We start from the raw sequence: 22,762 nt of genomic DNA on the forward strand, positions 1-22,762 counted from the left end.
CTGTGTATTCAGATAGCTGTGAAATCACCTGATTAGAAGCCTGAGTTACCTTCTGTTGAAATTTGGAGGTTGTGATTATCTGTATGCTCAGGCTGATAAAAATGCGAAAGTCCCATTATATGCACTAAATTGCTCAGAAAAACCTTGGAGCAAGACCAAGAAATGTGGAGAAACTGGGTATAAGGAGCAAGCGCAGAGGAACGAGAGAGATCAGAACACAGAACACTGGCTGTACCTAGTTAGCTAGTTTTATTGTTGCTATTATTTCCCAGAAGAGAGACATTTAGGAAAATGTATCTTACTATTAGCTTTTCTATCTTCATGCCCATCAATCGTTAGGGCAATAGAATGGTTGTGAAGTTTTGGTATGTAGAAGAATCTTCTCGGGAAATTATCTAAAGTGCAGATTTTGATCCAGAAGGTCTAAAGGAAAAGCCAGTAACTCTAGGCTTTTAATGAATACCACAGCCCCTCAGGCTAAGCCTTAATGCTGCCCTGGGGTACACTAACAGTTAGCTAGCTGATTACAGGGCTGCAGGTGCCTCTACTGGAGACTAGAGGATACCAAAACAAGAGAAAGAGCATGATTTACTAATACCACAGCGTCCTCTACTCTAGTCAGAGATGAAGCTGAACTGAGTTTGCTAGAAAATAGTGCCATCTACAGTCCAGACACAAAACTACAGGGAGGAGTCACAGCAAGCGGGTGCCCCCTGCAGCTCCAAAACCCAGACAGGCTCACACACCAGTTTCACACACAATACCAGACGCAGTTGTTGGTAATCTCCTATCATCTTTACACATTTCAAAAGGAGTTTGTTCTCTTGCTTCCAGTTTATTCCTTTTTCCCACAGAAAGCTGAACATAGACAAATGAAGACAGAAATAAAAAACTGGTGGATAAAACCTGGATTTTCCTGATGTGGCCTGTCCTGGCAGTAACGCAGCAGCTATCTACCAACTACGGTATGAGTCCCAGAACCGCATGGTCAATAGTGGATAGTGGCTGTCCTTTCCTACATAAGCAGTGGTTAGACTACACAAGTATGATCGGTTCTATACAGTATATATACTTTCGGAGGAGTAAACCATATTTACTCTTTTCTAATGAGATATACTGATCAATTTTACACTCAAAGATAATTGCTTTGTTTTTGTTGTTTATTTTGTAGAAAACCAGAATTTGTAATGGAATTATATAGATTGGGGGGGGGACACCTGGGTGGCTTAGTGGGTTAAGCATCCGACTCCTGATTTCAGCTTAGGTCATGATCTCAGGATTGTGAGATGGAGTCCCACATGAGGCTCTGTGCTGGGGATGGGGTCTGCTTAAGATTCTCTTTCCCTCTCCCTCTGCCCCTTCCCCATTTGTTCTCATGCATGTGCTCTCTCTAATAATAGTAATAATAATAGTACAATAAGAACAATAATACATACATATAGGGGCGCCTGGGTGGCTCAGCGGGTTAATGCCTCTGCCTTCAGCTCAGGTCATGATCCCAGCGGCCTGGGATCGAGCCCCGCATTGGGCTCTCTGCTTAGCTGGGAGCCTGCGTCCTCCTCTCTCTCTCTCTGCCTGCCTCTCTGCCTACTTGTAATCTCTGTCAAATAAATAAATCTTTAAAAAAAAAAATACATATAGACTTTGGGCCCAGATTCTCCAGATGAAAAATCAAAAGCTAAAAACTCAGCACAAAGGAAGAGGGGAACAATGACACAGGGAAAATGTTTTTCCTGCCCAAGACTCACTCCTAGGCACCCTTACACAATTTATTTTTTTTTTTATTTTTTTTTTTTTATTTTTTATTTTTTTTATTTGACAGAGAGAGAGATCACAAGTAGACAGAGAGGCAGGCAGAGAGAGAGGAGGAAGCAGGCTCCCCGCGGAGCAGAGAGCCCGATGCGGGGCTCGATCCCAGGCGCCTGGGTGGCTCAGTGGATTGGGCCGCTGCCTTCGGCTCGGGTCATGATCTCAGGGTCCTTACACAGTTTAAAAACAAAACAACTTTCGGGGCGCCTGGGTGGCTCAGTGGGTTTAAAGCCTCTGCCTTTGGCTCAGGTCATGATCCCAGCGTCCTGGGATCGAGCCCCACATCAGGCTCTCTGCTTGGCAGGGAGCCTGCTTCCTCCTCTCTCTCTCTGCCTGCCTCTCTGCCTACTTGTGATCTCTGTCTGTCAAATAAATAAATAAAATCTTTAAAAAAAAAAACAAAAAAAACAAAAAACAAAACAATTTTCTCCAGTTATAAACTTTCACCTATTTTCCAAATTCATTTTGCTGATATCCTTCCAAGTCCAGGATTGAAAACTAGGAGGTATGTGAGGCCCAGTTCTTAGTGAAATATTTGTTAATGTTTTGATAAGCTTCGTTGGCAAGGGCCCTGGATCAAGATATATGCAAAATCACAGAATGTCATGTCATAAGTACGCAAGCAGTGAACTCATGAGGTCTAAGAGAAGGCAAACAAGTCCACTTCTAATTAAACTGTGCTTCCCAAGTCAGCTCTCTCAAAAATGGCCTCCACCCATTCTTCTAACCCCACAAGGCCTTCCTGATTGCTCAGAAGCAGGGAGAGATGAAGCATGCCACACCATTCTTCCCTCCCCACAAATGGAAATGCACACTCCCTTTAGTCTCACATGAGCTAACCTCTGCTTCTTGCTTCATTAACTTCCTAAACTATAGTATCTTCAAGGGCTGTCTCCTCAAGCATTTAGCGCGTCCTTCCTGAGGACGTGTATGCTCCTGCTCTAGCTCTAGGAAGCGTGACCACTCCAAGCGCTTCAGTTTTTTGGTAAAATGAACTTCCAGGGTCTTAGTTTATTAACCCAGCAGAATTATTTCCTCAGCTAACAAGAAAACAGCTCCTATAATTCCTTCCTTAGTGGCAGGCACAGTTCTTCTAGAACTGACCCTGAAAGTTTCCACAGCACAAGACAGGGACATTAATTTGTTTCACTTACGGCTAAGGTTCAGACTTCAAAGGAAGTCAGTATTTCCCCACCATAGATGGGTTAGAAATCAATACAAGACAATCAAGGTATCTCAGGATTATTCACACCCCAGGCCTGATCTGAAAGGTAAAAGCTTGCGGATGAGTGTATAAAATATTCAGACATATTTAAAACTCCTCTTCCCGTCCATATAACCATGGTGTAATTACTCTTATTTCAGGTTTGGCACCTGCTATGTGAAAAAACTCTATTATAACAATTATGGAGAGAGTGGCTGAGTAGGAAAGGAAGATGTTAGTGCAGAGTGCTTCAGCCAAATAATAAAGTTTTCTCCTGTTCCTTGCCTGCCATCCCACCTTTATGCTATTTTAGCTTTCTTCAAACTAGTCACTATTTACTATTCTTTAGGGAAACAGCAGCACCAGGCTGACAGTTTCGACTCTGGGCTCCTCAGAAAACAAGCCTCCAGCTGTACAGTTGGGGTATCCCATGTGTGAGTCTGTTGGGAGAGTGGGGTTCTTCTTCAGAGTGGTTGGCCAGAGAGCTCTGAGTAGAATAAATGAAGAATTGTCATGCCTGTCAATGCAATGACAGCCCAAGGTGGCTCACTTTTTAATTGGCTCTATAAGTCACCAGGGATATGAGAAGTAAAAATATCTAGACATCCCTCTCTGAAATCTAGACTTCCTCTTATCAGGCCTCACAGTATACATATCAGATTGGAAGGGTGAGAAAGAAATGAACCACACAACTATGTAGCCTAAAGACCACTTTCTATAGAAGCACCTGACTTTAGATGTGTTCTAGAAAGGGTGCATTTCCCTGCATTGACTAAAGCTTTCAAGACCAAAAATGCTTTGGCAGAACAGGATATACAGAACATCTAAATACTTTCTATTTAGATAGCTAATATATATCACAGTTGACAGTGGCCTGCAAATCAAGTTCATGTAGTACAGGGTCAGCAGAAAGAAGGGAAGGCAGGCAGGAGTCAATGGGACTCAGTCCCATCATCTCATTTCCCTTCATCAACTTTCTTGGGACCCCTGCCAGATTCTGACCTTTGATATCTTAATAAAGAATGCAAGCTGATGTCAATAATGACAGAAAAAATGTCACTAAGGAAGATTCAGAAAGCTCCACCTTCTTTAAACAGAACTGTGAACACAGCAGACCTTCTAGAATGAGTGGAGAAAACAAGGTAAAACACAGAAGGGTAAGTAATGTCGGCCTCTTTAAGAGTTTTCCTGGCTGGGGCGCCTGGGTGGCTCAGTAGGTTAAGCTTCTGCCTTCAGCTCAGGTCACGATCTCAGGGTCCTGGGATCAAGTCCCACATCGGGCTCTCTGCTCAGCAGGGAGCCTGCTTCCTCCTCTTTCTCTGCCTGCCTCTCTGCCTACTTGTGATCTCTCTCTGTCAAATTAATAAATAAAATCTTTAAAAAAAAAAAAAAAAAGAGTTTTCCTGGCTAACTGAAAGATGCTCCTTGGAGCAGAAAGGAAATGAGCCAGGAAGACTGAAACTTGTTCTCTGCTCTAACCACAGAGTCTGATGCATCTCTGTTCTGCCCCCTCCCTTCACATACTTGTTCAGAGTTGTAAGAGAGCTTCTTTCTAGCTCTGATCAATGACAGGAAAGAATGGAAGAGGTAAGCAGAGTAAAAAAACAGCACTGTGCAAAGGGGAGCCAGCGATGCTGGCAATCCACAGAGTGCCCTGTTTTGATAAATGGAGGGTTAGGAAGGATCTAACAGGTGCTCAAAGTTGAAACCACAAGAGAAACTGCTCCCAACCTGCAAATAAAACTAAGACTGCTGAGTGGTGAATAGAGTGCAAGAGTCACTTTTCAGAGGGAACATACCTGTGAACCACAGTCCAGGCAGGGCTGCTGAGAAGAGGGAGAGAACACCAGGCTAAGAAGTTTTTTGATGCTGGAGTGTTATGTTTCCTTTTATTATTTGGAGACTGCACTGAGGCGATAAGGCCAGATCAAATCTCTCTCCTAATCTGGCCCCCTCCTCTAAAAAACCCTCAAAAACCTCCATGCAGGTAACAAATGGCTCCCTCTCCTTTTCAAATATTCCACTGTCCCTGACCCTGCTGTTCAGTGATAATCTACCTGACAGATGGCTTGCTCCCATGGTAGTTCAGAGCCCCTGACTAAATGAGAGGAACGACACAGGAGAGACACAGTCAGGGAAAGAAGCCATTCCGATCTACTACAATTCTCAAACCAATGTAATTTAAAGGAAGGAGCACTGTCTTGGGAAAGCCAGGACCACGTGTGTCTTCTGAATACTAAGGATTTATGTTTCTCAAGGTCCAAAGAGCTTAAAGTAATTGTTTAAGAAATGGATCTCTTAGAAGTTGGTTTATTTCTTCAAGTATCATCTATTTTGTCTCTTCCCTCCTGTGGCACTTACTCGTGGACTGGCCACACACAAAAAAGATGGCAGTTCAGTGAGCAGGCAGCAACGAAGCGAGGAGGTAGCTGATCTCCGCTGATGGATGACCTGGTCTGAGTAGCCACTCACTGCTTTGCAGTGGCTGCTGAAAACCAGAGACTACAAGACAAAAATGCAAATTAGTGCCACTGGCAAGTATGTTTAATGCAAGCAAAATGGAAAAAAGTCACATATTAAACACTTGATTTAAACATTCTTTTTATGAATATTAATTCTAATAAACAATAAACCAGTATTTAGAACCAAATGTATAATATAGTCAAGGTTCATGCTAATTTTAAAAACATGGGTTTTACTGATATACCATAAGCAAGTGGCATTTCCAATTCTACTCTTTTCTGGAAGAGACACTGTTAATTATAAATAGTCAGAGCATAACTTTCATTAGATAAAACAGTGTATGTGTGTGGGGGGGAAGTTTGGTTCATTTGTTATACCATGGATGCAAACTCACATTTTGCATTAAAAACATGATGGCCAATAATATCTCGTTCTAAATTTTTCTTCAACACATTTTTTAAAAAAGATTTTATTTATTAGAGAAAGAGCACAGTAGGGGGAGCAGCAGGCAGAGGGAGAGGGAGAAAGAGGCTCACAGAGCAGGGAGCCCGATGTGGGGCTCAATCCCAGGCCTCGGGGATCATGATCTGAGCTGAAGGCAGATGTCCAATGACTGAGCCACCTAGGTATCCCTAAGGCACACTGCTTTTTTAACAATTTTAAGCAACTGCTACACCCAATGTGGAGTTCAAACTTAAAACCCTGTGATCAAGAGTCATATACTCTACTTAGTGACTGAGCCAGCCAGGCATAAGGCACATCTGTTTAGTACCACACGTGTGTATTAACAGTGCATGTACAGCTGACCCTTGAAGAACATGGGTTTGAAATGTTGAAATGTGTGGATCCACTTATACATGGTTTTTTTTTTTTTTTTTTTCAAAAAGAACTCAACAATACTATAAATGTATTTTCCTTATGATTTTAATAACATCTTTTCTCTAGCTTACTTTAAGAATACAGTATGTAACACATGTAACATATAAAATATGTGTTAATTGGCTGTTTATGTCATTGGTAAGGCTTCCTGTTAACAATAGACTGTTAGTGGCTAAGTTTTTGGGGAGTCAAAAGTTATATGTGGGGGTGCCTGGGTGGCTCAGTGGGTTAAAGCCTCTGCCTTCGGCTCAGGTCATGATCCCAGGGGCCTGGGATCGAGCCCCTCAATAGGCTTCCTGCTCGGAGGGGAGCCTGCTCCTCCCTCTCTTCCCCACTAGTGCCCTCTCTCACTGTCTGTCTCTCTCTCAAAATAAATAAAATCTTTAAAAAAAAAAAAAGGATGGATGTTCACATAAAAGAATCCATCAGTGGGGTTACAGTGTTCTTTGTTGCAGATGCAATTCTTTCTTCAGTGTAATGTTAGACATTTTATTTTTGGATTTTCATTCTTGATTACTTCACTTTTTTTTCTTTATTGTTTTCTCAGAAAAGGCAGGTTGGAACCTAAATAACCATACAGATGGAAGATAATACATACACAAGGTACGCAAATTTTATACGGTATTAGGTCAAGAAAACAAACTGCAAGATGAACAGTAACCAGGACTCTGTACAGAGGAATCATAGTTAGAGTTCCTGTACCAAAAGCTTCCAGGATCAAATCTCTTCAAGGCTTCATTGTTCAGTAGATATCTTTTCCCAAAGTCAATGGGCTCTTCAGGATCACACTTTGAGAGAAGCCATCTTAAGTTGTCTAGCAGGATATGGGTATCATAATCTGTTTTCCAAAACCAATCAGCATTTTCTGAATAATGGTCATTAACAAACTGAAAGGCCTGAACTGTTTCCAGGAGAGATGGCCATCTCCAGTGGTTTCTAACCAGACTGTATGGAAAGTCTTTACAATGCTTTATTGCAACACTGGGCCCTGCAGCTTGGTCACGTTTGATACTTTCCTCTAGATGTTGACATCCCTATCATTACCTAGAGAAGAATTTTATCCTTCTGACAGTTTTTCAACAATATCTGCATTCTCATCTCTATGTTGGCTAGCATCTGCATTGAAGTTCACCAGCCTCCCTACATATTTATGTCTACTACCTTCTCAAAGCCAGGGGTGAGGAGTAGATCAGGTATCATACTGTTCTTCCAATACTAGATACTGGATAGCTAAGAACATACACCTAAAAAAATCCTATTCCTATGCACAGATGAAGGCATTCCTCTTGCTTTCCATAAGCACATTTCCTATTATTGGTGGTAAGGCCACGAGTAGTTACTAAGTCTAGTAACTACTGGTCGTGTCATCGAGCTATAGTAGTAGTAGTTCAGGACTGCTAGGGTGTCTACTGCCACCCAGGGGGCTGAGGCAGCAGCAGTAGCTGACCTAAAGACCTTGAATTGTTTACTGACTTCCAAAGAGCAGTAACTAAACAATGCCTCTGCGAGGGATCTCTTAAAGTCACGCTCATCTGAAGTATTTTCAAATGGCAAAATTCAACAAAGCTGTTGAATTTACTCCATTCCCAAAATATAAAGGCAAAAGATGAAAGAATGAACATTTCTTTCAATTATTTTCTCTTCAACCTTATAGTTATTGGTAAGAGTTATAATATTCACTGCAGGGAGTTCTTTTAACACAATACGTTATTTGTAATACCCTTCTGGAAAAAGTCTAATGATAATTCTACTTCCAGGGGTGGTCATTCCCAAACTAAAACATGTTCACTTGTCTTACATGAGATAGGTTAAGATGGTATTCTCACGGGAAGTCCCTAAAGGCAAGGTGATTTGTAGCTTTCTGATCTTAGATTAAAAAAAATTCACATGCTCAAAATGCTCATACACAGCTTTAGCTTAAGAGAAACATATTTTACTCAACCTATACTTTCTTGTGTTATTTTCTCTTAATCTGGCTTCATCCATTCTTCCTTAGCACAGGTAGTCCTTAATACCACATTACCCACATTCCCTTCACATAATGACATGAACTACCAGACACTGCTATAAATAAGAAAACTTAATGCTTAACACAAAAGAACACAAAGAACACCTTAACCGCCACTGCATAAGATGCTTGGGTGATTAGGTGAAGGAGGGACTGAAAAGGTTCATTACTGCTTTAGTCTGTTTTGGCCTAAAACAAATTAGAACAAAAGAAACAGAAAGTCACACTACGAGAGACATGATTTGGTTATAACGTGGTGTCCCTTCCTCAGGCTCTTGAGTGTCTTCACTACCCTGGAGGCACTGGCAGCTGTGTGTGTCTTGCTACCACAACCACAATATACACAAAGCAGAGAAGTTAGGCTTTGGTAGAGAGTCTTTTGGTACCATGCAAAAGTCTCAGTCGAAAATAAGTAGGGCAGGATGATAGACTCCACAGTTGTAAATTTCCTGCCACAGTAGAGCACAGAAAACACACAGATGTTTTCCCCTCAGATACAGATTTACCCATTTAACAAGAGGCATACTTTATTCTCCATGTCTTGTTTAAAATTAAAAGGAACATTTGTAACCATTAGGTCTTCATTACTCAGAAATTAATTTTCTGCTTTTGTTCTTAAAGAATACATCAAACATAGGTATAGAGAAAAGGTCTCACTTTATTATTATTGTTTTGCTTTTTAAGTTTTTTTTTTAAGACTTTATTTATTTCTTTGACAGACAGAGATCACAAGTAGGCAGAGAGGCAGGCAGAGAGAGAGAGAAGGAAGCAGGCTCCCCGCTGAGCAGAGAGCCCGATGCGGGGCTCGATCCCAGGACCCTGGGATCATGACCTGAACTGAAGGTAGAGGCTTTAACCCACTGAGCCACCCAGGCGCCCCTGCTTTTTAAGTTTTAATTTTACTTCCGGTTAGTTAACGTAGTGTTATATTAGATCCAGGTGTACAATATAGTGATTCAACATTTCCAACCATCAGCCAGTGCTCATCACAACAAGTACGCTCCTTAATCCTCATCAACCTTTCCCCAACCCCCTACCCCTCTGCTAACCATCAGTTTGTTCTCCAAAATTAAGACTCTGTTAGGAAAATTAAGACTCATTTAAGGAAGACGCCCTTAAATGAAAGGGCGTAGTGTTTATAGATCAACTGCTAGACTAAATGGTTCTATTTTCAGATATTTTAAGTGACCAAACAAAAAGAGAAAATAAAGCACAGAAAACCCAAGTACAATGGCTTCTCAGAGCTTTCCACGAGGGGCGTTGGCAGCTTTCACGATCTCAGGAAATAATGTCATATATAGATACTACAGTTGTAAATTAAGATCTAGCAGATGAGTTTTTGAAAACTTTCTGGTTGGGATTCTTCATTAGTAGCCAATCAAAGCTCTCTAAGCATTTAACAGAGAATAGTGTTTACAATTTAAACACACACCACTTTTTTCAAAAACAATTCTTCATGTTTAGATCCTTCTGTATATTTTAAATTACAAAATCTGAACTGCCCCCAATTTTTTTTTTTTTAAGATTTTATTTATTTATTTGACAGACAGATCAGAAGTAGGCAGAGGCAGGCAGAGAGGGGAGGGCGAGAAGCAGGCCCCCTGCTGAGCAGAGAGCCCGATGCGGGACTCGATCCCAGGACCCTGGGATCATGACCTGAGCCGAAGGCAGTGGCTTAACCAACTGAGCCACCCAGGCACCCTGAACTGCCCCCAATTTTTATGACCTAGTTCACAAAAGCTGTGGAGTATGGAAAGCTTTTGACACACATGATGCCTAAGTGGCCCATTATCATGGCAACAGTTTCACTGAAACAGATATAGGAGATGGAATCAACACTGGTACAGGTTTCCCTTGTTCTCCAAAAGTAGAGAATTCCTTTGCAAATTTTGGAAGCTGAAATAGCATAAAGTAAAGAAGCAATTACCATTAATCTATGTGGAAAATATTTTGAGAATTCCCAGACCTCAACAAATAACCTCTTTTAGGCTTTTCTGATACCTCAGAACACACCTTGCTAACAGATGCACAAAATAAACTGAGATAAAGTACAGATGCTCCCAGACACAGTTCAAAGCCATGACACGTTGACGCTGAGTACAGTTCCTGGGGAACGGGCTCAGCGGTGCCATTCTCACTGCTCCAGTGCACACACACTGTAGTGGCTCAGTGCCAAACAAATGCTGAATGCTATTTCCACTTTTTGCCTTTTTTTTTTTTTTTTTTTTTTTTGGTAAAATGAAAGTCCTCTTCGGATTTCTTTTGATTAGTGAAACAGGTATGAATGTAGGTCTTTCTTAAAAGCCAAGTGGCATAACCCTGAACCTTTGAAAAGTGGGGGACACCTTGTACTCTGCTTCTCCCAGTCATCATTTTTAACCGGATATAGCATAAAATTTGTTTTGCCTCCCCCAAAAGATGACTACATGGAATATATCCTATAGATTCTGGATTTTGTCTTTATTCTTCTAAGCAAAACAAGATTAAAAAGAAAAAGATTCGTATGTGTGAAACTTGTACACATTAGCCCCTACAAAACTGTACAAGAAAGGAGCTCTGGCCAGAGCTCACAGTAGCAAAGGAGGTGTGTGCAAATGAATTTATAAAAAATGTGAACTACTATTTTTTTTTTTTGAAGATTTTATTTATTTGATATATAGAGAGAGATCACAAGTAGACAGAGAGGCAGGCAGAGGGGGAGGGGGAAGCAGGCTCCCTGCTGAGCAGAGAGCCCGATGTGGGGTTCGATCCCAGGAACCTGGGATCATGACCCGAGCTAAAGGCAGAGGCTTTAACCCACTGAGCCACCCAGGCGCCCCACTACTACTCCTTCTTAAAATTCTCACCAGTAAAGCAGGGTGGAGCATAATAAAATTAAGAGGAACACAGTGAACCATGCTGGCTTTTATTCCACAAGTATCACAAAAGAAAGAAATATTAGACAAGAATTCACGTCAAGTAAGAGAGTTTAAAAGGCCTTAAACTTTGTTTAAAACACCCCAAAAGTGTCATCTGATCTGTGTCCTTAGCCTAGTTCTTTAGTTCCTTCATGTTTATATTTCATCCCAAAGCCAGTATTTTGAGAATAGGACTTCCTTGAACTCTGTAACACAAAATTCAAACCTAACATTCACTGCAGAGCGAAAACTAAGGTTTTACAGGCACCTCTGGGAAGAGTGCTTCTCACTGTCCAGATTCGTTCATACCCACAGTGGGAAAGAATGCAGTGAGGACTGGGTTAGACCACCAAATGAGTAGTAGGGGGTCTGAGGTAGCTTACCAGGAACAAGATGACAACAAGTAGCTTAGTCAATTCTCATTACCTGTCCTCTCAGAGGAATAAGAACAAAGCTTTTACCTGGATTTGATGATAGGAAGCTGTATTTAGGAGACAATCTACTGGAACAATAACTACTATTCATTATAAAACAAATGAAGGCATGGCAGAGAATGAAGAATTTTCTGCAATAAAAGGACAAAGCTGCATGTGGAAAAATTAATTCCAAGCTAATTTGGTAGCTCCAAAGGAATTTTACTTGAAACTATTTCTTGAATAGTACAAGAGAAAGAATTCTACACTTGCTTCCAATTTTAGCATTTCCCCTTATCTTTGCTCTCAGATCTATCCACTCAAGAATAATTCCAATGGTGTCTGGCTGGCTCAGTCAGTAGAGCATGCCACTCTTGATCTAAGGATCGTGAGTTTGAGTACCATGTTGGGCACAGAGATTACTTAAAAAAAGGGTGGCGGGTGCCTGGGTGGCTCAGTCGGTTGAGCATCTGCCTTCGACTCGGGTCATGATCCCAGGGTCCTGGGATCAAGACCCACATCAGGCTCCTTGCTCGGTGGGAAGCCTACTTCTCCCTCTCCCGTTCCCCCTGCTTGTTCCCTCTCTCTCAAATAAATAAATAAAATCTTTAAAAAGGGTGAGGGGGGCCTGGGTGGCTCAGCTGCTTAAGCATCTACCATCAGCTGAGGTTGTGATCCCAGAGTTCTGGGATCAAGGCCTGCGTTGGGATCCCTGCTCCATGGGGAGCCTGTTTCTCCCTTTCTCTCTGCCTGCTGCACTTGACCATCACACTTCATTGCACACTTCATGTGCTCTTCATACTTTCTTTGTGAAATAAATAAGTAAAATCTTTAAGAAAAAAAAAAAATACCCAAATTTCACCTTTAAAAACTGATCATGAACACAGAATCACTCATATGTTCTTCCATCGAAACTTTGTTGTTGTTTTGAAGATATATATTTTTTTTAAATTATTGGACAGAGAGAGATATCACAAGTAGGCAGAGCAGCAGGCAGAAAGAGAGGGGGAAGCAGGCCCTTCACCGAGCAGGGAGCCCGATACGGGGCTCAATCCCAGGACCCTGAGATCATGACCTGAGCCGAAGGCAGAGGCTCAACCCACTAAGCCACCCAGGTGCCCCGAAGATTTTATTTAAGTAATCTGTATACTCAGCGCGGACTCATACTTACACAATCAAGGTCAAGAGTTGCACGCTCCATTGGCTGTGCCAGCCAGGTGCCCCACTTCCGTCAAAACTTTGAAACATAATTTGTATTTACTTTGCATAGTAAAACAAGGCTATTCCACTTTTTAGGACCACAAAAGTAAGCAAGGAATTAGAGAAATAGCATCTCTTCACAAATAATCAAGGTTACATAGTAATAATTAAGTTAGCAAATCAAATGAAAATCCAACATACAGAATACAACAGAGATTACAATGAAAAAAATTTTGCTTACAAGGACCTAGGGCTTATGAGCAATGAATTCCTGCTAAAGATGAAAGCCAGATATCATCCTGTATTTAATATCCTTCCCAGCTGACATCTGCTGTGTCTAATAGAACTGTGAACAAGATGAGTGGCAAAGAGAGCAGGGAGAGATACCAACCAACATCCTTTAATCAATTTAAGAACTTTCATGTCACAGTCAGAACCCATCAACCGCCTAGGCCAAAATCTCAGAACTAGGAATACCAAAACAAACTTTATAATGAAATAACTAACATAAAGGCCTCAGCCCAGCAGTAAAAGGCTCTGGTCATTTAAGATATATTCACAAATTCTTTGGTAACTTTCTCTTCAAAAGGTAGAGCCTAGTTCCTTCCCCTCTCCTAGCATGACTCCCAAAACTAAATCATAAAAGGCACTGTGCCTCTTCCTCGCTCTCTCATCACTTACCCTGGGGGAAGCCAGCTGTCATGTCATGAGGATACTCAAGCAGCCCCAAGGAAAAGTCCAAACAACAAGGAACTGAGGTCTCCAGCCAACAGCCAGTACCAACTTCCTAGCCACGTGAGTCAGCTACTTTGGAAGTAGATCCTATGGCTCTAGTCAATCTTTCAAAATGACTGTAACCTTAGCTGATATCTTGACTGGAACTCTGTAAGATTTTCTAAGCTAGAACCACCTACCCAAGCTGCTCTTTTCAAAGTTCCTGATCAACAGAAATTGCAGGGCGAAAATAACTGATGTACAATAAAATTAATGAGTGATCAAACAAGTTACCAATCCCACATTTCTTAACTTCCAAGGGAATGTTAGAACTCTTCACAAAATTCTATTTTAAATACTGATGTTATAATTTTAGGCTGGAGGACATTCCCTCAGGTGAGACTATATATCAAGTTCCAAAGGGAAAACCAATACAAAGACGAAGCACCACTATTAAGTCATTCAGGAAACATTTACTTAACTTTTCTCGTGCAAGACCATGAAGATGAGAGGGACTATATATATAAAATGTTCAAACACCTGAACTGTGTTCTCACTTGGGGAAGAAAAACAAACGATTTAAAAAAAAGAAAAAAAACAAAACGACAGAACTAAGTAACGCTTTCTTTTTTCACGTTAAGCTTAGATTCAGAGCTTCTACAAATAGTAAAACTTTCTTTTTGATAGAGAGTACCTTTCCGTTAATTATAGAATTCCCACCAGGATTCACTGGAGTTTTCCACTGTATAAAAAGGGTAGTTAACCACTTTGCAATCCCACCAACCGTCTCTCTTGCATGTTCAATATCCTTCTTTAAGGGCTTTTTCCATTTTAGCCTTCAAATCTGAGTCTCCTCTCCCCTACAAACTCAACTTTGACTTAAACCCAGTGTCTCTTCTGACTCCCTCTTCTTCTTTCTGACTGTCATATTTCATTGCACACTTCATGTGCTCTCCATACTTTCTAACCAGAATCTCTCTCCCTGTAAATCCCTGCACCAGGCTTTCTGTGTTCTATCTACACTCTCAACAACAAAAGGTACTAATCTCATCCCTGTGTATTTGCTTTAAACTTAGTATAGAATTTATCATTCTCTTGAACTCTGTGTTTTGGAAGTGATTCCTTCACTGGCAATACTCATCCATATCCAAATCAGAGTCCCCTGACCCTTTAAGATTTATTTATTTTTTGAGGGTGGGCAGGCAGAGGAAGAGGAAGAGAGTCTTAGGCAGACTCTGTACAGGACTCGATCTCCTGACCCTGATATCATGACCAGAGCAGAAATCAAGAGTCAGGGACTTAACCACCTGTGCCACCCAAGCACCTCATTGACCCTTTCTCTAATCATTCAGTTACTACTGTTTCTGTTGGGTCCTTAGTACTTGATAATTGCAACTTTGTTTAACATCCTCCTTAACACGTCCCATCTTTTTTGACAGCATATACTGAGATTAATCTTTATCAAATACTAATGACTGAAATCCCACTGCTGTGCTTAGTGATCTGAGCGATTAAGTGGACTTCCTTAAACTGGCTACTCCTTCCAGTGGCTTAACAGTAGCCACCAGAAGTTTATTTTCCCAAGACTGCAACTATAGCATCTATGTAATAACATAAGCTAATAAAAGGCTAAAACTTCTGGTTTAACATCTAAACCCCAACAGACTGGCACTTAAAGACTCCTACAACTTACCTTTCTGGCCCTTTGTTTTGTTTAGCTCCAGTCTTAAACTTGGAATATTCTTCCTCCTACCCAGATCCCTACCACTCAAAGTCCAACTAAAACACCACCATTTCGGGCACCAGGGTGGCTCAGTCAGTTAAGCATCTGTCTTCACCTCATGATCTCAGGGTCCTGGGATTGAGCCCCATGTTGGGATCCCTGCTCAGTGGAGGGCCTGCTTCTCCCTCTCCCCAACCCCTTTCCCCACTCATACTCATTCTCCCTCTCTCTCAAATAAATAAAATCTTAAAAAAAGAAAAAAACACCATTTCTATAAGGACTTTTTTGTCCATTTCAATCTAAGATGATTTCCCATTCTGAACTTCACCACTGATCACCCACCATCAATCTGGCAGTTAATTATGTCTTCTCTCAACTCTTGAGTTATTTTTGTTTTTAAAGTCTTTCTAAGAGGTGCCTAGGTGGCTCCCCTTAGGGTCGGTTAAGCATCCAACTCTTGGTATTGGCTCAGGTCACGATCTCAGGGTCGTGAGATTGAGCCCTGTGTCCGGCTCCACACAGCTGGGGATCTGCTCAAGATTCTCTCTCTCCCTCTGTGCACCCCCCCAATATCCTCTCCCCCTATGTGCTCTTTCTCTCAAATAAATAAATAATCTTTAAAAAAATAAAATATTTTTAAGTTTGTGTGTTTTTACTACACACACGAATGATTTATCAAGCCAGAAAACAGGGACCATGACTGTTAACACACCTTACCCACAGCAGACACTAACAGGTTGGTAAACACTAATCACATATGCTCCCTGTGCGAGCAGACTGACCTTGAGAAGGGACAATTCTAAAACTGTCTGACCAGCAAAAAAAAGGAGCATCAGACAACCACTGATCACTAAGCCAAAATCATATTCTACCACCAGAGATTCATTCAGTCAATAAGTTCTTCTGACATATACATTGATGTACCATTCACTCCAATTGGCCTTGGTACTGAATAATTACAAACAGCAGGAAAAGAGAAGGAGAGAAGGGTGTGTCAAGAAAAGGAGTACTTCCCCCAGTAAATATTGGGTCCTCCCCTCTATCATCATTCTTTACTCCCTTAGGCTTCTTTTACTATCCAGACAGTGGTCTACAAAGGAAGCTTCATATGCAAGATTCACAAGGTAAATAATTAACACGTTAGTCTACGTGTATCATTTTAAAGAAAATACACAGGTATAGTCAAAATGGACTAAATATATTTAATAGTGGTACATAATGAAAAAACACTTGGGGACCAGTGGCCTATATATCTACAATGTTGAAGAGTTTACAATAAGATTTATAAGCTGATCCTAAAATTTACATAAGACTGCAAAGAGCTAAGAACAGCCAAGGCAATACTGAAGAAAGATGAAGCTTAGAAGATCTGTGCTACCAGTGATCAAAACGTATTATGAAGCCATACTTCAGACAGAGCGGTACTGGTTCAAGAATAGACAAATGGACCACTGGTACAGAAGAGAGCCCAGAAACAGACCCATCCATATACAGCCACCTATCTGGCAAAAGTGATGCTGAGTGCAGTAAGGACGGTCCTTTCAATAAACGGAGCTGCGTCAAATGGATATGGATATCTATATGCAAAAAAAGGGGGGCCATCCTTACCACAGACTAAAAAACCATCACAATTCCCTATAGATCGGAATATGAAAGGTAAATAAAACTTATGGAGAAAAACATACCGAATTACCTTCATGACCTTTGTATATAGGCAAATATTTCTTCAATGGGACACAAAAATGCTAACTGTTTAACAAAACACACCAGTAAGAGTGCAAAAGTAAGTTGCAGAGTAGAAGATAATCTGCAATATGTAAGGACTACAAATCACTACGAAAACAGAGACAGCCTCATAGAAAAATAAGCAAGATCTTGAATAAGAATCCATACAGGAGGTTATCCAAATGGCTAATAAGCATTAGGAAAGGTATTTAATATCATTATTCATAAGGGAAATGTAATTTAAAGCCACAACGAGATACTACCACAGAGAAAGACTGCTAAAATCAACAAATAATATAACATTCTGGCAAGGATGTGGAACAACTAGATCCTCTCATACGTTGCTAATGAGAGAGAAAACACTGATGCAATTGTTTGAGAAGACTGTTCGATATTATCTATTAAAGATGACCATAAGCATACTCTATGATCCAGCAATTTGACCACTAGATCTACACCCTACAAAATGCACATGAATTTTCTTTAAAAGATGTGTATGGTAATACAACAGTAATATTTGTAACAACAAAAACTAGAAATCATCCAAATATCTGCCCACAGTAACTACTGGGAAGGTAAGGCGGAGTGGAAAAGTGAATGGAAGTGGGTACAAGGGACTTCTGAAGTAGAGTTCCAAGAGTGTTTTTGTGAAGTAACTCAGCCATATGTCTACTTATGATTTGTGCACTTTCCCAATGCATGAGTAACTCTAGAAGAACAGCCAAGGCAACAAAAAAGAAGATATAAAAGTTTTTGGTTTTTCTTTTTAAGATTTTGTTTATTTATTTGACAGACAGAGATCACAAGTAGGCAGAGAGACAGGCAGAGAGAGAGGGGGAAGCAGGCTCCCTGCTGAGCAGAGAGCCTGGATGCGGTGCTCGATCCCAGGACCCTGAGATCACGACCCTAGCCGAAGGCAGAGGCTTTAACCCACTGAGCCACCCAGGCGCCTCAAGAAGATATAAAAAGTTTAATATGATGGGGCCACTGGGTGGCTCAGTGGGTTAAAGCCTCTGCTTTTGGCTCAGGTCATGATCCCAGGGTCTTGGGATCAAGCCTCACATTGGGCTCTCTGCTCAGTGGGAAGCCTGCTTCCCTTCCGCTCTCTCTGCCTGCCTCTCTGCCTAGTTGTGAGCTCTGTCTGTCAAATAAATAAATAAAATCTTAAAAAAAAAAAGTTAAATATGCTATACTTATTACTTCTGTCTCTCTAATCTACTTGGCTTGTTATCTCCTAAAGCAAAGGAAATGCTCTTTTCAGAATCAAGTTAGCTGCTTCTTAGAATCATGAGTTCAAATAGTTGCTAATTAATTTTGTTAGAAACAAAAATTTTTGTAACTTCCCTAATAACTTTCTTAGGGTACTGGTTATCATTTCTGAATTCTCTTCCTATCCCCACAAACTTTAAAGATGGACTCCACATTTATGTCAGTGTTCTTCTAATCTTTCAAGACTTTTCTTATCCTTCCTAAGTCTGTAATTCATCATTTGAATTATAGCAAATATCTCAAATTATACTGTCAGGGCATTTACTGAAAATAGTAAGCATAGTTAGTTACAAGTTTATTTCCTGTGAAAATAAAAAAACTCTGATGCCACACTAGTTAAACAAAGTGGTTTCCATAGGATTAGTAAATTATATCAACAATGCTAGAAGTATATTTTTAGATCTCAAAACAGCAAACAAGTCGTATCAGGAATGACAGGCACAGAGCACACATGATGAATTTACTCCACACCTAAGAGCCCAAGACCTTTTATTTAAAACCAACTGAAAAACATAAAACAATAGCACAACAGATAATTATTACATTTAAGTCTTAGCACTGTTAACTAATATTTAATATTATCTTTTTAAAAAAGACTCATTTTTGTCAACTTTTTTTTTTTTTTTTTAAATGAAAAACTGGCAGGATCCAAGTAGACCATAAAGTTTCAAAGTGTGGTTTTGATGTGTGTATATTTGTGAAAGTTTCATTCATCTTAAGTTCTAACTTTTATATTCTTTTTTTTTTTTTTTAAACTTTTATATTCTTAACTAATGAATTGTGGAAATCTATTCTAAAGGATTAGGTGTCCAAAATTTCATTCTCTACTCTTCTTTGTTTAACAGACAAAACTGATGTTCTCTTGATACATTAGGTAAATGCTTCTTGCATAGGAAAAACTCAATTCAGAGAAACCAGTGTGAGAACCAGAACAGTAGTGGTGACAGGCACATTCTAAGAAAGCCATTCTCGGGGGGGACAGCTCCCAAAATAAACTACTTTGCTCATGTTTGGATCAGCTGGGTTCTTTCAAAATTAATTATCTTTATTCATATAATCTTTGAATACCAAGGATATAACAGGTAGATATCAGACTATGCTAAGACAGAGATGGACCTTGACTACTAACTGCAAGTCAGGGTAAGTACACAGTGAAACGTGCATTCAGCTCTCTGAACAACTGAAAGTGAGACTCTTAAGTTCCAAATATTTTGTTCTTTTCTTACTATTAAAAAGAATGATCCAGAATCTTTTACGTGGTGACTCTCTTTCTCTAGTTCTCTAGCTATTCTAATATTATGAGGTCATATTATGCTGTATTTTTAAAATTGTGATTAGTGAGGATCATGAAATCATTTTTTAGTAGGTTCCATCTAATATTAAGAAAAAAAAAACCAAAAGGAAAAACCAGAGTGCACTGTACATGAAGGTTAAGTATTGTTTTGTGAGTATTTTATTATAAAAATTTATGTATATGGATGTAGTATTCTGTGTATCTACACACTTATCAGTCGGTGATATAAACATTTTTAATATTCTTGAGGTCATACCTCAAAAGCCAGAGCTATAATGGACTTTATTATATTTATATTAAGATGTTACACAGGGAGTCTCAAAAAATTATTCTTTATTCAGAAGTTAGGTAAATCTTTAAGACTAGATACCATGTGAAGATCACTCCATTTAGCTGAAAGCAACAATTTCTTGTAACAGATCAACAAACTCTGGCAAAATACACTGCCTGGTTGGTATTTTAATATATACATGTTAGAAATAAGGATGATGAGACCAAAAGCAGAGCAGTGTTTGTACACATACAGAGCTAGCTTTCAGCTGCCTGCGACCTACTGGTTGTATACATGGTAAACCCCTATGACAGCAAATGTCCATTCACAACATGAAATAAAATTAAAGAGGAAATGAAAGTGAATCCAACTTCAATTAGAATAACTTCTCATAAGGCATAAAGGCCATATCTGAATTTCTCAGGAAATTCATTAGTTGATATAAGGACATGAATACATTACTGTATTTTCAGAAAGCAAAAGAATATAAACAAGGGAAGGTGGATCTTTGAGAGTTAAATAAGATGTAGTGTCCACGTAAGAAGGCAATAAATGCTTAAAAATGGTGCTTCCTGTACCAAAAATAAAACTAGCAACAATTTATAACTATAGAAATATAAATTATCAAATGCAGGTGAACCAGTCTGTAGGAATTTAAGCAACTTGACCAGCTACAGCAATATTTCACTAGTAGGAAGTCACCCTGCCACCACCGACCATATTATTACCACAGACTGAATTCTACTCTCCTTTCTGCATTACCAATCTTCTCTCCGGAGTCCAAAAACGCACATGGAGCAATGCTTGAGAAATCAATTGGGAAAACAGAAGGAATCATACGGTTCTTCAGCAAACACGGGCAAATACCAGATCCAAACAAAAAACAGCTAGCATTCAATAGCAATTAACTCTAAGACTAATGACCCATCAAATTTCTAAAGGACACAAGGAAAATGCCCTGCCTTCTTAACTATGAATTCAGGACTGTAATATATAAATTTACAAATCTCTTTTCAAAACTCTCCAATGTTACCCATTTCATTCAGAATAAAATCCAAATCCTTGCAAGAACTGATGATGTCCCTTATGCTCTGGACCTACATCTATAACCTTATCTCCTGTCACTTTCTTACTTACCTACTCTACAATGGCCAAAACGATTACATGAAAAAGTGTTCAGCATCATTATTTTTCATGGAAATGCAATTTAAAATCACAATGAGATAACATTACAAATGCAACAACATGGACTGACAATATCAGGTACAGGCAAGGATGATGAACAGCAGCAAACGTCTCACATTGCCAGTAGGAGGATAAATTTCTAAAACCACTTTGCAAAAAGGCTTGGCAGTGGCCACTAAATCTAAACACACATACACCTGATGATACAGCAATCTCATTCCTAGATCTGAATCCCAGAGAAAGTAGTGTACATTTATCAAAAGACATGTACAAAAATATGCACTGCACTTTTATTTACAATAGCCCCCAAGTGGAACCAACCTAAATATCCACCAACAGCAGTACGGGTCACTAAATTGTGGTGTGTCTGGACAATAGACTATTTCATAGTATTACAAAAGAAATGTGCATGTGGGTAAATCTCACAGGCATAATACTGAGGGAAAGGAAGTGGACACAAAAGTGCACGTACTGGATAATTCCATTTACAAGAAGGTCAAAAACCGGCAAAAATAATCTATGGTGATACAAGAGTGGTTTTGTTGGTTTATTCTGAAATGGAGTATTAAATTGGAAGATGCATGAGGGAGACTTCTGGGTACTGGAAATGTTCTATACCTTAATCTAGGTATAATCTAGTAGTTACGTGAGTGTACCTACATGGATAAATTCAAAGAGTTGTACATTTAAATTCCATGTACTTTACAGTAAAGGTATATACAAAATACATATTAAATATACACACATGCACAAACATGTACCATACAGACACACAGACACACACACACCCAGTCTATGAAATGACAGTAAGTTATTAACTTAGCACATTGCTTCCACTCCTCTAGGAACTTGTAGCTCCATGAAGCCATCACTGACTTTATTACTCCTTTTACTGATGCAAAGAGAACGGAAGTCAGTACTACCACAGATAGCTGATGGTGAAGTAAGTCCTTACCTTTAACAAAGGGCAGCTGCAAAGGTTGGGAAAGGAGAGTGGAAAATTAACCCCAAGAAGGAAATCCTTGTTTCTCAGATATCTCTGCTGGCTCTCCCCTTCTGGCTCTCCCCAGGAGCGCAGCTGATGGAGCCTGTAGGAGGCTTTCAGAGACAGGAAAAGAGCTAACCATCTGAAACAGACCACAGCAGACATGCTTATTCAGTGCTCCATGGAGGTTTGAGGGTAGTTCAGAGCAGCAAGGAACCTTGTCTTTCATTCATGTGTCTCTTTTGTACATCTTGAGCATTTTAGAAACAGTTCCTCCCTACTTTCAGATGATGCCATTTCACACTTTTCTTCTAAAAATTCCATCTTTGGCATGACTTGGGTTTGCTACTATGAAAACTTAAATCCTCCGTAAAGCTCCACTCAATATTAAAGAATATTTAACTCTATCACAAAAATTCTATTATAAAAATATCCTCGTATTAGGGAGATAGCCTTTTCTAACAAGGTCACTATTTGTTATTACATAAATATAAGATAATAACATAAGTGAAAATCATTATTCTGAGGGGGAAAAAAAAAACAGAACTAAGTTTCCCAGAATACTTAAGGCAGGTTATGCTGCAATCACTATCAAGTAAAGGACTCATTGGCCATTATCTGCCCTGTAGAAGCAAATATAACATAGAAGACTAACTAGAAATTAAGAAGACTTAAAGACCTTCTGGCAGTATTTGTGGGTTGAGCTGAAATAACTTTTATTTA

At 39.8% G+C, this 22,762-nt stretch overlaps 1 protein-coding gene across 2 annotated transcripts in view; it reads right to left on the reverse strand.

Annotated features, from left to right (window-relative positions):
- INO80 (INO80 complex ATPase subunit) overlaps positions 1–22,762 on the reverse strand; it is a 136,778-nt gene that overhangs the window by 40,475 nt on the left and 73,541 nt on the right. For both annotated transcript variants that reach the window (XM_046008381.1, XM_046008380.1), the window contains exons 24-25: positions 22,010–22,181; positions 5,375–5,515 (exon numbers count right to left, since the gene is read on the reverse strand). In XM_046008381.1, the coding sequence (XP_045864337.1) occupies positions 5,375–5,515; positions 22,010–22,181 (313 nt within the window). The remainder of the gene's footprint in view (positions 1–5,374; positions 5,516–22,009; positions 22,182–22,762) is intronic.

The sequence above is a fragment of the Meles meles genome, chromosome 6 (assembly GCF_922984935.1).
Source record: "Meles meles chromosome 6, mMelMel3.1 paternal haplotype, whole genome shotgun sequence".
NCBI classification, from domain to species: domain Eukaryota; kingdom Metazoa; phylum Chordata; class Mammalia; order Carnivora; family Mustelidae; genus Meles; species Meles meles.